Genomic DNA, 16,866 nt, shown 5'->3' on the forward strand with positions numbered 1-16,866 from the left:
TGTTAAATAAGTCTTCGGCAATTCCCATCAATGGGTGAGAAAGCATCCAGTGACACAAAATTATTTTAGTTTGCAAAATCGTAACCAAAATCAGACATTTGATTGGAAGTTCAGAAGTTTTAATGCGGCTTTGAAAAATATTTCTGGACAATGTTATCTTTCTCATAATGAAAAAAAGAAATAACATCTGATACGTGGATGGTTTGTTGGGAGCACAGGTATTTTTTGTTTCCATGTCTTAGGTCCTCCAAAAACTCTGCTTTGAGCTTGTTGAGTTCTTCTGCTAGAAGCTTCAAGTTGAAAGGAACCACTTGTTCATCTAGAATGAAAAGATAATCTCAAAATTATTCGTGTACACTAAATCAAGTTGGGCTGTCTCATAACATATCAGGAAATGAATGTGAATACTTCAGACAAACCAGATTATTCTGTTAATAACCACAGTGAGTAGATGTACTAGAGAAACAAAGGTCACATTAATATGACAGCAAACCAGTCTTTTCAATACCTCGCTATGAAATGCATGAGCAGAAAAGAGAAGTCTGAAAAAGATTTTTGCTGTTGACAAGACTACTAACAGGTAGTAAGGCAAAAAAGCAGAACTAGGAAATGACAATTTGGTTTGAAACTGTGATAAATCATCTCTAGAGCAGTTGTCCACTCTATAACTTCCTACAGTGATGAAAATGTTCTGTCCTATTCCACCCAGCAGCCACCAGCCATGTGGGTAATGTGACTGAAACAAGACTCTTTTGTTATTAAACAGCTTTACTGAAATAAAACCAGCATACCATACACTTTATTCATTTAAACTACGATTCAGTATACCTGCAGACATGCGCCCTATCCCCACAGTCCATCTGAGACCACCTCATCGTCCCAGAAACCTGCATCCGTTAGCTCCCACCTCCTACCCCAGCCCCCACCCCACCCCAAATCCCTAAGCAACCACCGATGTACTAATGGGGCTGTAGATTTCCCCCTTCCGGGCACTTCACATGCCAGGACTCAGGCAATGTGGCTTTTTGTGATGGCTTCTTTCACTTTGCCTACTGTGTTCAAGGTTCATCCTGGCTACTAGGAATAATACGGACACAAATATGTGTGTACACGTTTTTATATGAACATACGTTCTCAATTCTCTTGAGCAGATACCTAAGGGTGGGATGGCTGGGTCCCATGGTAACTCCATTTAATCGCTGAAGGAACTGCTCAGCTGTTTGCCAAAGCAGCTGCACCACTTTACCTTCCCATCAGCCGTGGCCGAGGGTCTGCATTTCGCCACCGCGTGGACTTGATTCTGGCTGGCCTAGTGGGTGTGCACTGGCATCTCGTCGTGGCTTTGGCTTGCACTTCCCTGAGGACGACTGATGTCAAGTGTGTTTTCTTATGGTTTGGCCATTTGTGTATCTTCCCTGGAGAAATGTCTCTTCAGACCCCTTGCCCATGTTTAAAATTGGATTGTCTTTATTACTCAGCGGTACGAGTCTCTTATGAGATAAATGATCTCCAAGTATTTCCTCCCGATCTGTGGGTTGTCTTTTCACTTTCTTGATGGTACGACTGAATTTCTAATTTCACTTAAGAATGGATCTAGAAGCTAGTAGCACCTCCCTCACATAAACAAACAAACAGTGTATTTTAATGGGTAGGAAATGAGTCAGGAGGAATTTGGACATAATCCTATTCCCCCTTCTCCCCTTCTCTTCATTTATACAGAAGGCAAGAAAGGCAAATGTTTGAGAAAGAACTCCTGCAACTATTTTTGTTTCTATTCTAATTGTGCCGCCGTTTCTGTTCCAGGCCTCTGGTTTTCAAACTTTGGACTGTAACCTACAAGTGAGGTGCAGGCTCCAAACAGTGTTTTTCTAAAATGAAATCAAACAGAACGTAGTAGAGCTCACGACACACGTGAGGGTTTCGTGAAATGTGTTGCTACGCACGCATGTGTTCGTGTACTGGGCTACACGCTAGGGTATGAGATAAAATCTGCTTATGGATCGTGGGTCAAAAAAAAAGTATGAAAAACACCACATGGTTAGTGTACTGTTTGCTTTTCCAACGTTCCAAGCTTTTGTAAAGGTATGAATAATGAATGCTGGTGACGCGGGGGCATCACGGAGAGCTCACACTGCAGTCAGACCTGACTCTGAACCCAGGATGGCCAAGTGTCCTGTAGCTGTGCAGCCTTGGGCAAGCTACTTGATCCTCCCAGAACCGTCATGTCCCCATCTGTAAAATTACACTCACCTCATGGGGCTGTAAAGACTGGCAACGCTTAGCATATAAAAGCTCAAGAAATGTTAAGCTAACGTTAGTTTTTAAATCAAAATTTAAGGACAGCCAAGGAGTTCAATAAAAGCTCAAGAAATGTTAAGCTAATGTTAGTTTTTAAATCAAAATTTAAGTATAGCAAGGAGTTGAATATTTAAAACCTGAAGGAGTTACTTTCTGGAACTAGCACATGCTCCATTCAAGTTCAGACTGACACCACACTGAGCTTGCCCATCTGACATGTGGCCCCTGACCACCTCTCCCCGTTCCTTACTTCACCCAACCCAGTGGCCTCTTTTCTGCTCCAGAACATACCAGACAACTTCGCCTCTGGGCTTCTGCATTTGTGTTCACTGCCCGGAACGATCTCCCACCAGATGACTGCGTGTTTGCTCTTTCCGTTCATTCATATCTCGGCTTTAATGTCCTCTCTGAGAAGCCTTCCCGACTCCCCTTTAAAAAGCTCTCCCATCGCTCTACATTGCCTTTCCCTATTTTATTTGTCTTCAGGGCACCAGCAGATACTCATGTATTTGTCTGCTCAGTATAACGTTCTGCTCCCTACTGATGCTCCCGTATCTAGAATAAAGCCTAGTACAGAGCAGCCACTCAATAAAAATGTACTGGATGGATGAATACCCTGGTCTAGGGGTGGAGCTTTCAGTTTTTCTATAACCAAGTCGCACACTGAAACTGAAAACATGATGTAAACATCAGGACTGAAAGCTAAGAAACTACCCAAAGGGTCACGGGGACAGGAATAGCAGCAGGGTCGTACCAACTAAACCCCATGCGACCACCCAACATACCTTTCGCTTCCTTCATCGTCTGCGAGACAATCCTTCGGAGCGTCTGGTCAGCCTGATGCAGAACGTTAGTCGAGCAGATAATTCTGTCTGTCTCCTATGTAATACGGACATTGTTACTGGAAGTTTCAGAAAAGAGATGGCCAAAGTGTGACACGTATTTGATAAGACGAAAAGGAAAGTGAAGGTGGCTTTTCTGTTCCAGTTGTCCTTCCCCAGAAGATGGTCCCATCCAGACAGCAGGTGCTGATGAGCGTCTAAAGACGTGCTCTCCAGAAACCACAGCAACACAACTGCTTCCAGAGCCTGGCAGTGTCTCCGCTGCACATATTCCTGTCCCTGCCCGTTTCGAGTTCCCAACAGAATGGCGACGGGCTCCAGCGTTTCTCAGAGTTTGACAACTGGCTCTGAGCTGGCGCGCCACCGCAGCCACGAGTCAGAAGCCGAGCGCTGCTGAGACGCCAAGGCCCTGACAGAGCGTTGTCCACATTTTACTCATAGTTTACACTCAGCTCAAAAAGACCTTCGCTCAGAAAGTGCTGCCTTCCCATGTATACCAAATCTAAGCTGGAAGACTCACCTTTTGTTCCACATTGTCCTCAATATCTTTTACTGGATTTTCCAAAGCAGTGAGCAATAAGTCAGTCAACTTCAGGCTACAAGAGAAGGTGAGATAAAATAAATGCTTGTATCGAACACCTTTCTTTTTTAAAAAAGAACTTGTGTTTATGAATACTAAATTGAATTCTAGAGGAATAAACTTTCTATAACCCAAAGATCCTAAGCCTAAGGGAAAAAACGAAATGATCTGGAAGCTACCTTCTACTTGTAAAATCCAAAAGCAGAAGCTCAAAACAAATCATAAGGCAAAAGAATCCCCTTATTTAAAAAAACCAGTTTTCTAAGACTCAGTTTAATAAGCGTTGAAAAGACATCCTCTTTCCCCCTCATTCAGTGCTAACCTTCAGGCTACTGCAGCTCTGTTTTATTCTCTGAAGAAGGGTGCTCAGTCTGTACTTTCTGGCTTCTGCTTGTTTACTGGATGTAGGTTAGCAGAGTTATTCACTGGTCAAGGGGCCGCAGAGGGTGGAGGCAGAATTCATTCATTCATTTAATGAGATCTTACTGAGTATCTTCTTATATGAAAAATATGCAACCACGTATATGAGACTGTGCTAAGCAGGGGGTACAGCGAAATCCCTACCTTCTCTAAGCCTGGCAATGATTATATTATCTGTCTCAATAATTAGGCAAAATATTATAATTTCAGACAGTGACGAGTGGAGGAGCAGAGGCAATAAACAAAGTGACGATGTTAAGAGAGTGACTGATTAGCCCAACGGACACGCCGCACACTGGTTACGACGGTCAGGCAAGTCAGTCAGGCATAAATAAGTGGCAGGGGTAGAGGGGCCAGTAAGGACAAAGGCCCTGAGGCAAGAACAAGCTCCTCGTGTTCACGGAACAAAGGCCGGTTTGGGTGAAGAGTGGCAAGGGGGAAAAGTAGGAGGATATGAGGTTGCAAAGTTAACTGGGGTTAGAACATGTCATTTATGGTAAGGAGTTTGAGTTCTACTCGGAGTGCAGAACGCGGCACTGAAACAATTCAGGCTAGTGTGAGGGACCTCTCCACCTCAGGATGATCTCTCTCACGCTGAAAAGAGCCAGGTTCTGGGGTGCCTCGTGAGATTGCACTGGGTCCAAACCTTGGGTCTGCCACTTACTACCTGGATGTGTCAGCTTGCTTACCTGGGCCGGTTACTGCATCTATAAAATGGGGATAATTCAATTTATCCTCAAGAGTTGTTTGCGAGGATTGAATGAGATCATACATGGGAAGTGTTCCCAATACAGAGTATCTTCAATAACTGTTGCTCTGAGTAGTAACATTACTAGCAGTAGTGGTGGTTAAATAGCAGTATTTGAGAGCAGCCTGGAAAAGGTACACTTGTCAGATCATCTTTCATCTTCTTTTTTTTTTTTTTTTTTTAAAGATTTTATTTATTTATGTGACAGAAAGACAGCCAGCGAGAGAGGGAACACAGCAGGGGAGTGGGAGAGGAAGAAGCAGGTTCCCAGCGGAGGAGCCCGATGTGGGACTCGATCCCGGAACGCCGGGATCACGCCCTGAGCCGAAGGCAGACGCTTAACGACTGCGCTACCCAGGCGCCCCCATCTTTCATCTTCTAATACGAGGCCACCAGGCTTCAAACAAGCCCTCACTGACGCTGTAACTATTCTGGACATGTGCGAACAGGGGGCCAGGTTCTAAAGACCCAAGACAAGACAGATTATGCTAAGCATTGGCCACAGCATGGGAGAGACTCACACTCTTCCCTGCTTTCAGCAAGAAAAGCACTGGCCCTCACTGGTCTCAAAGCATTGACAACACTCTTATGGGATAGATACCTCGATGCCTCAACCAGCCATTCACATCCAAAGGAAAAAATGTTAACTGAGTAGCAATCAGCTCTGTGGCCACTACCCACCCCCCCCAGCTCATGCTCGCTCTCAAATAAATAAAATCTTTAAAAAAATAAAAAATAAAAACTGCCAATCCCCTGTGGACAAGAGTTAGGCAGGGGCTAAGGAAATGCGGGCAATACAGCTCTAGAACTCTGCCGTCTGACCCAACAGCCACCAGCCACAAGAGGCTACTTAAGTTTAAAGCTATTAAAATAAAATTTAAAATTCGGGCCGTCAGAGGCACTGGCTACGTTTCAAGAGCTCACCAGTCACATGTGGCCAGCAGCCACCGTCGTGGACAGAACAAATACAGAACGTTTCCATCGCCAGTGAAATTCCCATTAGAAACGTGCTGCTGCAGAGCTCTCAAGACAGAGCTCGCGAGCGGAAGCATTAGCACACGCCTCACGTACACGCAGCTGTGTAACGACCCGGAGGTTTAAGGCAAAGTGCCGAGTCCGCACTTCCACTCTTTTTCTTTCTAGAGCAAAATTACTGGGCAACCTATCTAGACTGTGCTACTTTAATGACAGTTTCAAAGATGTGCCCTATTCTGCATTCCCTGCTCTGAGCTCTCGCGACAACACAGTCTTAACGAGAGTACGCGTTTGCACACAAACTCGGGTTCACATCTCAGCTGCCCCAAGCTCGAGGACTCTGGGCAAACTAACGTTCTCCCTTAGTTGCCTCTTCTCCATAAAGGGAAGATAACACTCTCTCTCCAAGGCTTGTGTAAGGATTAACCAAGCAGACATGAGTCAGGCAAGGCGCACAGTGCCCAGCTCAGGGAGGCACCAGGGGAAGGTTGGCTTTAAGTGGGATACCTGGCCTCAGAAGAACACGGTGTATTCTGAATTGTGAGGCTGTTGTGTTCCCACGCATTTTTCTCAGGGTTGGGCTTTTCTATCTTTCTTGCCATTAGGTGGATGGTCTCGGCAGGCAGTGCCTGGGGTCTCTGGCCATTCCTCTGTAAACAGGTCTCGAGAGAACAATCTAAAAAGAGCTGGCAAAAGCCTAATGAATCTGAAAACAATGTTAAACCACAAAATTACTGGTGCACTGTTTTGTTTCCAAAACGTGACATAAACAAATTAGATAAATTATCTGGCTGCAGCAGGAAAAACCATTTGCAATACTGAACATCTAGCTTTGAAAATTAAGTAAATCGATACTAACTTCCCGATCCAATTAAATTCTAAGAACAGTAGTGATTTTGATATGCAAAGAAATGTCTGTGTAAGAGATAAATGTTTGAATTACATTTCCGAGCCAGCTGGTAGACTTCGTATCTCATACTTTGATAATAAAAGTTGTCATCTAAAATCAAGAACAAAGGTCTAGAAACAGCAGTCTTCGTTAAGAGGTAGCAAGACTGGGTCTCCAGCGCGGCAGAAGATACCAAATCTTGATCCTTTAAGCAGATTATAAAATGCTCCCACATGGTAGCAGTCCTGTTGGGTGGGGCAGACATCTGACACCCGTTAATGACAGCCATCAAGAAGTATTCTAGGTACTTCAACAGTTCCTGTCGAAGCAATTTCCATTGGGATGGCTACAAAAGATGGAAGAATTATAATTTATGTTAGGCTCTGGCCAGTGGTCATGCTTATTGCCACCCGCCCCATATGAACATTTCAGCTCGCAGTGCGAAACCATCTGGAATTCTCTGAGCACAGCTTGTTCTGTCATGCTTCCATATCTCTGTGTATATGGTTTCCTCTGCCCAGACACTCCTACTCACTGGTGTTAGTCCTCTGAAGTCTCCTCGGACTCAACCACGCAGCAAGCAGCTCAGACCCTCCCTTGCCTACGTACGGGACGTCCTGCTCTGCATAGGGCGGGTCCCCACTCAGGTTTAGGCATTTGTCTGCACATCTCTCTTTCTCTTCTAGATCAATGTCCACTGTTACCATCCTGGAGAAATGAGGGCCAAACTCAATATCCTGCCAAAATAAAATCATCTGGCTTAGATATAGCTATGCTGGTTTGCCCTTGAAATGAGAAAAGTTGTGGACAGAAAAGATCAGCTGAAAGGTGCCTGGGTCAAGATGAAAAGACTTCAGGCTAACAACAGAGTTGAAATGGGATGGGGAACGATAGAGAAAATAGACTGAAGGGAAGAGAATAAATAACTTGAGAATACAGGTAATCTTGTGCTGTTCAAGCACTGTGGATGGCAGGGCCCGACTTATGAGATCCAGGCTGGAGAGAAAACACAGGATACAAGAAAAGGATCCCTCTCCTGCCTGTCCATGCCCTGCCACATCACTGAGATTACAGCACGCACAACAAATACACCACGTAAACCTACTAAAAAGGAAACAAGATCACTTCCTAGAAGGTGAGATTTCCTACCCATCGTGACTAGATGAGTCCCATGGCCTTCATCTGTAAGGAGGAGTGGAAAAAATAAAAGTGAGGAAAAAGCCCAGCAAATACAACGATCCCTATCAACAACTTTCAGCTTTCGCTCAAGTGGTGAAACTATTATCATCCAACTAAATCTAGTGCTACCAGGGACTTGATACTGCATTTACCTCATAATTAAACAAGAATATGAAAGTATATATAATTTTGCTGGAGCGGTCCAAAATGTTTCCATCCAGGCAAGTACTGTATTTATACATATATATTTACAGAGTGGAATCACATCATATTTGCATGTTACTTAGGTGCATCCATCTGCACCCAATACTGTCGGGTATTAAATGACAAATATATTTAAAATTTTCAGAATCTGTCAAAAAGGATTTGCTCGAGAATGAGATGGGACACATGAATGTACTCTCCCCCCACCATGCCCCAGATCTGTTTTCATATGCTTCTCCAAGGGGATGCACCTCGCTGGGCTGAGTGTGATTTGAAGGCTTAAAGAGAAGTGTGTACTTGGAACGTACAAGCTGGTCACTAAACACAAGCCCATTACTTCATTTGATGGTCTTCTAAGAAACAGCCATCTTTTCGTATGCTGGCAAAGGCAGATTTACCCTGAGATGAATGAAGAGTGAGCTTCAGAGGCCAGGCCCTTCATTTGTACAGCCACTTTCTATTGTCATGGGAGGGACCCTAGGAATTTTGTTATTTATAATTCTGTATCCTTTTTCTTAAAAAAAATTTCTGCAAATTGTATAAATTTAAAGACCCGCAAAGATTCGCCCACGGCTGGATGTTAAACTGGCTGTGTTGAAATTTTTAAGAGATTGCGCCCCTTCCTAAGAACAATCTTCCTAAAGGATTTTTCAAGAGCATTCTCGACCAATGGGCGGGGGGTCCATCTCGCACGCTGACAAAACCTAACGCTGTCTTAAGCCTCACTCTATAGAAGATACAATACATACATGCCCCAAATAGACATATAAATCTCTACAACGAATTACTCTAACATGGAGTCAATATATTCTGTTGTTAAGACAACTCCACTTTTCACGAATGCCGGTCTCTCCCCCTCTGCCAAGGACGGACCTCCCATACCAGGTGCAGTCCCGTACCTAGCGGCAGCCCCTCCGTTTCCTTCTACGACCCGGGTTTAGGCCCCGCCCCCTCCGTACTGACCAATGGCCGCGCGCTCGCCTCCTCCAAGAACGCGTCCGGCATGACGTCGTCATAGGTGACGACGCCGACGGCCCAGCCCCGCTCCAGGCGTAGCTGATGGCTGAGGGCCCGGGCGAAGGTCGATTTTCCTGCTCCCGGCAGGCCGCAGAGAAGGCAGAGGCCTATCTCCCGCGGCCCCTCGCTGCACGCTCCTCTGGCGTCCTCGGCGGTCTTCATGGTGTCGCGGGAGACGGAGGGCGGCTGGGAATGTCGTCTCCGGAACAGTTCGCTCAGCGCGCACGCGCACTCCCCTGCGCCGCCTGGGGCCGGGAAGGAGCGGCCGGAGCGTCTTCCAATCCGCACACTGTGCGCGGCCCCGCTGTCTCCGAGATCTCTCCGGGGTCGCCGGAACCGCTGATGCGGAGCTCTTTGTGGGGCGAGGCAAATAGGCTGGAGAGACCACGGCGATGCATTTCCTAACTCCTGGACATTTCCCAAAGGGTCAGAGAGTTGGACTTAAGTGGTCAGATTTATCCTACCTGCTGGAAACTTGCAAGCCACGGGAAATTGCGCCTCGGTTTCGTTAAGGCGAGATTCTTGGAAAATCCCGGAAGAGACTTTGACCGTCTTCCCCCCGCGGTCGTTGAAAGGTCAATTGCCATTAGAATATAAGGCGAAGTTGGCAGTCCGTCGCCCGGGCTCCGCTGCCCCGCCTAAATGCGACAGGTGGAAGGCAAAGTCAATTATTAGTACTGTGCCCTGAGTTGCAGCAAGTGTGAGAAAGTAAAGGCAGGATAGGAACATCCCTAGACCTCCGTTCCAATGCATTCATGCAGAGGACAGTAGGTATTTTAGTGTTGAGAGAACTACTAAGCTGTGGAGAGGTATAAAATTCCTTGTATGGGGTTGTGATGTAGTGAAGTTGAATTCAGATTCTAACTTTCACCTTATTTTAAAGGGGATTACTTCTTAGTCGTAACGTGGTGTGTTCAAAATGTGTGCAAATGAGGTTAGAATCAAAGGGGGGCAAAATGCAATCAGTAACGCCACGTTAAATCGGATATAATTTGACTTCAGAGCATCTACACATACATTTTCTCTTGAAGGTGAGCCGTGAGTTAAGCATACTCTTCATTCCAATGGACATTTGGTCATTGGTCCAGTGCAAGAATGAGCGCCAATGGGGTGGCAAGCCCAAGGTCCCCAGCTGAAAGGGAGAATGGGGGTGGTTGCTGAGTCAGAGTGCCCGAAGCTCAGATAGATGGCGTCAGCAATGAAGATCCAGAAATTTGGGCAGAAATCTAGTTTTTATTGAGCCTCAGCAGGTAGCTGCTTGGAAATTAAAAAGCCTTGCTTACTGACAATGAGTGTCTCTACCTCCTTTCCCTCCCAGCTCAGTTGATTTAAGGAAAAAGCTGAGTATGCTAAGAACTTTGCGGAGGGAAAGGACCCAAACTTTCATTGCTGTTAGATTCTAGTAGCCATGTTCAGACTGACCTAGTCTTTGGTGTCACTGCAATAGTTACAGGGGGGAACAGATGGGACCAAAACTCAACCCCATCCTCAAGAGACATTTGCGGCCCATTTTACCTCACATACAAACACATAATTTGAAGGCGCACACGCCACTTCTATTTAGGATGTTAAACTTGGTTTAAATCGCTCTTAGATGGGTTGTCACATGGCACCGTAACTAAGTGCAGCCTCCGTTGTCCTCATTCTGTCCCTTCTGATCCTCAGACGCAAGGAGGTTTGTCAGTAACCTTCATGCTGGAGCAGTCACTCTGCTTTGAACTTGGGGTGAGACTGCTTGACAGGCCGCGTCTTCCTAGTTCTGTCAGTTCTGCCCTCAGAGCCCCAGGCGTCGCCCAGGACCTCAGCTTGGAATGACTGCTTCGTAAGCTGTAGGAGCAGCTCAGCACCCAATTCCAATTTTTGCCTCAGCTCAACTGTCCCACGTTGGAGGCTGTTCATTTGTTTCTCCTTGTGAGAGCTTTCAGTCCACTTTGATTCGGCTGCCTGCTCCAACTCCGTTGAATGTCCTTAAGGGGCTATATTCACTTGAGAGCAAGGGAGCACAAAGAGCAATGTGTGACACCTCCGGGTTTAAGTTTCCTGATCTGTGTAATGAGTGCAGTCTTCGAAAGGGCACTTAGAAAATCTGAGATTCCACCTTCTGGCCTCCCCAGTGTCTTCAGAAGCAGGGTTCCTTCTCTGGTTAACACTCTTTTCTGCCAACTCAGCACTCAAGTTCTTCAGTTGCTAATAGAAACTAACAATCTAGCTTGCCAAAGCCCATTTTTCCTTAATCACAGCAATGGTAATAAAACCTCCCTCCTCACCTCTTTTGCCAGTATCTTTTTTTCTTCACTAATTCCTAGAGCTAAGCCTTCTGGTAGCCCGTTCTAGTCAGATTTTTAAAAATACCTTGACCTGGGATGCCTGGGTGGCTCAGTCTGTTAAGTATCAGACTCCTGATTTCAGTTCAGGTCATGATCTCGGGTTGTGGGACTGAGTCCCGTCGGGCTTCCTGCTAACTGGGAAGTATGCTTGACAATTCTCTCTCCCCCTCTGCCCGACTTAAACTGCATTTAAGATTTTAACAAATCTTAAAAAAAAATACTTTGACCTGCTTTACCTTAACCCAAACATGGCATTGCAAGCATGGCGTTCACAACCTCTCCAAACTCTCACTTTTAATTACTGAGAAGATTAACTAAGACATGTTATTCCATAACCCAGTAGACATTTAGTAAGTGCTTTTCCCCTCAGCTGCCTCCTCCTCACGGGCCTGTGAAAATGAACTGCCTTTCTTTGCTCTCCACTGAGGTACTTGTTTAAAAAACTGTAAATTTCAGGCCAGTGTAAAAATTGCGAGCTTACTGGCTCCTTTTCTATACTATCAGTATCATTTCCAGTTGAATCATCTTCAAGTCACCAATCTTATCTTCCTATTAAGTTTTTAAAAAACCTAACAAAGGTATACTAAAATGTGAGCCAGATACTGAAATGTTGCCAGATCTTGAACTAATCTTACAATATGTAGTGTTTTTCTGATTTCTCAAAGACCACTCTGCCCCTGGTATTGTGAGGTGAGTAAATGTGGTACTGTGAAAGCGAGTAAATGACCTACTATACTGAAAGTGGGTACTTAGACCCAGAATAATCATTAATCTCATTAACCCTAAGAGCCACAAAGTGGCTGAGGAAAGACCACAGGTACAAGAAGCAGTTCTGCTGGGGCGCCTGGGTGGCACAGTAGTTAAGCGTCTGCCTTCGGCTCAGGGCGTGATCCCGGCGTTATGGGATCGAGCCCCACATCAGGCTCTTCCGCTATGAGCCTGCTTCTTCCTCTCCCACTCCCCCTGCTTGTGTTCCCTCTCTCGCTGGCTGTCTCTATCTCTGTTAAATAAATAAATAAAATCTTCAAAAAAAAAAAAAAAGAAGCAGTTCTGCTAAGATAAAGGAGGATCTGGGGCAGTCTCTGATTCATAGTAACAATGATGGAACAGATTTCAATGTCTTGGTTTCTTAAGCTTTCAAAACAACTCTCTTGGAAGAAAACAATTCCAACAAGCTTTCTCACTATTTCCTTACTTCCTACAATTGTTGTATGTTTTAAATGGTTATAAAGATGTTTAAAACAAACTCCTCAGCAGTCTAATAAATGAGCTATATTTTAACACTGTGAAAATTACTCAATATTTGGTACTTGTGTACCAGATACTGTGTTAAATGCTGGGTATCCACACGTAAATAAAGACATCTCCTGCTGTTAAAAGTTTACTTGAGGAAAGTGAGAAAGGTAAAATGTCCACAGCATTTGGAGATAAATGTAACTATCAATTAAGAAAATTTACATTGGCTGTTCATGTTATATCATATAAAAGTACAGCTATCAAAGGTAAAACTGGTATAAATTTTATAGTTTCCCCTTATCCTGAAATCCAATATTATAACACATCCCTGGAGGAACATTAATAAACATATCTCAAAATTCTGTGATTTTGCATAAAGATGGGTACTTTTTATTGGAAGAACACAATATTCAAAATGAGTTATGAGCATAATTAGGTAGAATTTTTGATGAGTTACTTCTTCAGAACGTGCAAGTATCACCAAAACAACAAAAATAACAAAATACAGCTTACAGGTCCATTTGGCTTGGATGCTACTTTCCTTCACTACAAATTTACCCAAAGAAGAGATGGTTCACCCAGAAGTCACCACTGAGTTCCCAAGAATGTGGGATAAAACAATCCCATGAAATAGGTCCATGATGAAAGATCATTTTCAGCCAGGTATTCTGAAGCTGGAGTAGATTTTTCCATAGATACCATGTTACTCACGCTGGTCACCTTTTTACTGATTCATTCACATTAGTGTACATTACTGTAGATCCAAGCAGACCAAGTTGTTAATTTTTTTTAAATTATGAAGATAAAACATACAAACAAAATCTCTTTGCAGTTTTCAATAATTTAAGGGAATAAAGGGGTCTTAAAATGAAAGTGTTTAAGAATCTGTTGTAAGGCACACACAGCAACAAGACAGTTATGTGATTCCTACCTACCTCATCCCTAATACCTCTATTTGTATTTTTAAAGAAATCTCTTCCCTTAGTTTTATTTTTAAATTATTCTCTTTAAAAAGACTCTAGGGTAGTGATGGTGGGCAGAGGTAGGGAAGCAAGAAAAGCATGTAACAAACAATAGCATGGGGTTCTTTTTTAAAGCCATGCACACAGGGGCACCTGGGTGGCTCAGTCAGTTAAGCACCCAACTCTTGACTTCGGCTCAAGTCATGATCTCAGAGTCGTGGGATCGATGCCTGCTGATCACTGAGCCTGCTTGTCCCTCTCCCTCTGCTCCCCTCCATTCCCACCCCAGGCTCATGCTCTCTCTCTCTAAAATAAGTATATAAAATCCTTAAAAAAAAAAAAAAAAAAACCTTTACAACTCTACCTACTTAGAATTTAAATGCTGTTACTAATGGAAGATTAATTCTTGACATATAACTCATGACCACACTGTATTGTGGTCCCCAAGACTACCCTCAGGTTCAGGGATTTCCTAGGAGGACTCAGAAAAGCTGTTATATTCATGGTTATGAGATATAACCATGTCTTGTTGCTGTGTGTGCCTTTTAACAAGTGCTTAATCATGAAAGGATGCAGATTAAAACTAGAAAAGCAGAGGCACATAGGGCAGAACCAGGGGAGACCAGGTGCAAGGTTCCAGTTGTCTTCTCCCAGTGGAGTTGTAATGACAGCACTTAACTCTCCCAGCAATGACGAGCGACAACGTGTGCGAGTACTGCCAACCAGGGACGCTCCTCCGAGTCTTGGTATCCGAGGTTTTTATTGGGGGTCAGTCATGTAGGCACAGAGCACCCATGTGCTGACGTTACTCAGTATTCAATCCTTTCAGAAGTCAAACTCATCGAATGTGACTCTTCATCATAAATCCTATTGTTTAGCATGACCTAGAGATGATGGCGCCCAAAGGCCCTCATTAAAAGACAATTTTATCAAGAAGGATATTCCCACAGCTTAGAGGGTACTTCCAGGAACTGGGCAAGTGCCAGGTATTTTTTGGGAATGTGCAAATTTCAAATACGTTAACCCTTTTACTGGACAAAACAACTTCAGAAGAAGATGTCACATAGTTGATGTCATGGATGTGGGCATGGATTCAGCTCTAGATCAAGCGCTTCCCCATCATTTCCACATTTCCTCAGAACGCCTGATGCCAGGCTGTACTGAAAACTGTAGAGTACAGCAGTGTTCTCACCAGAATAGAGATTATAAATGAGATGGGGCAGGGAGCACCTATAAATGAGGGTTGGGGAGAAAGGGTAGGAAAGTCACTCTTTCTTTCCCATTCCTTCCCTAATTACAGGCCCAACTAGAGGCAGCATGAGAAAAAGGAATTCCTGTCAACTATGGGGACTTACAAGAGCCAGAAGCAGAAAGGAGGAGAAGAGATACAACCCAAGTGGTACCTGCTGGGAGGAAAGTTAAGTTCCTATAACCACCTCGATGGGGAAGATACTCCAGGTTCCTCATCCTCCACCATCCCCCAGGTGCCTGTCTGATCATCCTGGTGTCTCATCATCAAAAATTGTTAGGCTGGTTTAGCCAGAACTCCCCTGCAAACCGTCCCCTGACCCCTGATGATTTCTCTTAGTAATTTTCCACCAGAGACTCCCCTCCCTGCTCCTTGGGCATACATTCCCGCTTGTCCACACTACATTCAGAATGGAGCCTGGTTCTATATGGACCTCTTTCTCCTATTGCAATAGTCCTGAATAAAATCTGTTTTTATCATCCAGTTCTGGTTTTATCTTGACTGACTTAAAGAGGGCAAGTATAGTACAGAGGAATTAGTTTGACTCTATAGGAAAGGGGAAATCAGCTTGGTTTTGAATGATAAACGGGATATTCCCTACCAACCCAAAAAAGGGGCATTCCACGTAGAGGGGAAAATATGCCCAGGAGGGGAGGCAGTATATGGGAAGAGGCAGGCAAGAGTCACAGTACAAAGGGCTTTGTATGTCATGCTAAGCAGTAAAGGTGACGATGACATCAAACACTAGAAGGAGCAGAGGGCAGTGCAGAAGATGGAATGGAGGTTATGACAATGAAAGCTTAGGACAGTAAAGAAATTCTGGGAATTGTTCAGATGAAAGCTAGTGCTTGAAAACAGAAGACCCAGAAATGAAAAAAATGAGAAAGGCTTCCTTTAAGAAAACCAAGACCTGATGATTTATTGAATGCATGGGAGTGAAAGAAGGGTAAACCATAGGAGTCTTTACTTTTTTGACTCCTGGTCATTCAGCCTATTTAAGGAAGTCAAAATCCAGCTGGTAACACTGATCTCCCTCCTTAAATTGAAGATTGGTGTTTTTGAAGAAAAGTGTATTTTCCTTTGGCCTCCCCAAAATGTTAACATGAATGAAAATTTATGACCACAGGAAGCAGGATATATAGAATAGAAACACTGATGTAGACGACCTAGGATGAATCAGGAACACTGAAAATCTTCGTAAAAGTCCTAGGACCTTGACATTTAAGGACTCTGGAACTTATCTGTGATCCAGTTTCCTTTTTTCTTTCAAAAGATAAAAAACTCATCTGTATGAGCCTTTCCAGGAAAAGGATGGGTGGAGGTGGTGCGGAAGCACCAGTTATCTTCCTATCCCGAGGGGCAACTAGAAAGTTCCACCCGCTCCACTTTTCGGGACCCAAACGTTAAAAGTCCTTCAAGTCCCAACTCACAGGCTGCTCCTGACAGGGCCAGGGGTGCGGGCCACGGCTACGGCGGCCGCCTCTGGGGCCCCGTCTCCCCCTCACCTCCCCTCCAGCGCCAAGGCCGCCGTCGCCGTCCCGCCCTGGCGCCAGAGGGTCACTGACACGGCCACGGCCGGCCCGCACCGCGGCCCCACTGTGACTCGGGGACAACGTGCAAACCTCCGCCTGCTACAGCCAAGCTGCCGGCAGCCACGCAGACACGCTCGGCTGCTGTGGGCGGGAAAGGCGCGGCGTCCACTACAGACACGGCGACGGTCGGCAGCTGGTCTTCGGGGCGCGTGCAGCCACCGCACCACTCCTACCTGACCACGGACTCTCCTCATTGGACCGACCCTCCCGGCCCGCCCGGCAACCGTCGTCTACAGCGCCGGCTAGGTCCGCGGGCCCACGTGCAAAAACCGCCCTGTTCCCGCGCGCCCGCGCCGCGCCTGCGCACAGTTCCAGCGGTGGGCCCAGCTGCCGTCGGGGCGCACGCTA

General features: G+C 45.2%; 1 protein-coding gene across 1 annotated transcript in view; it reads right to left on the reverse strand.

Annotated features, from left to right (window-relative positions):
• Positions 1-102: 102 nt before the first annotated feature.
• Positions 103-16,866, reverse strand: part of PSTK (phosphoseryl-tRNA kinase) — an 18,199-nt gene continuing 1,435 nt past the window's right edge. Inside the window, exons 2-7 of the mRNA XM_040623921.1 lie at positions 9,099-9,790; positions 6,807-7,098; positions 6,371-6,569; positions 3,661-3,736; positions 3,084-3,177; positions 103-319 (exon numbers count right to left, since the gene is read on the reverse strand). Coding sequence (XP_040479855.1) covers positions 120-319; positions 3,084-3,177; positions 3,661-3,736; positions 6,371-6,569; positions 6,807-7,098; positions 9,099-9,314 — 1,077 coding nt within the window. The 5' untranslated portion in view covers positions 9,315-9,790 and the 3' untranslated portion in view covers positions 103-119. The remainder of the gene's footprint in view (positions 320-3,083; positions 3,178-3,660; positions 3,737-6,370; positions 6,570-6,806; positions 7,099-9,098; positions 9,791-16,866) is intronic.

The sequence above is a fragment of the Ursus maritimus genome, unplaced genomic scaffold, assembly GCF_017311325.1.
Source record: "Ursus maritimus isolate PB19 unplaced genomic scaffold, ASM1731132v1 scaffold_7, whole genome shotgun sequence".
Taxonomy (NCBI): Eukaryota; Metazoa; Chordata; class Mammalia; order Carnivora; family Ursidae; genus Ursus; species Ursus maritimus.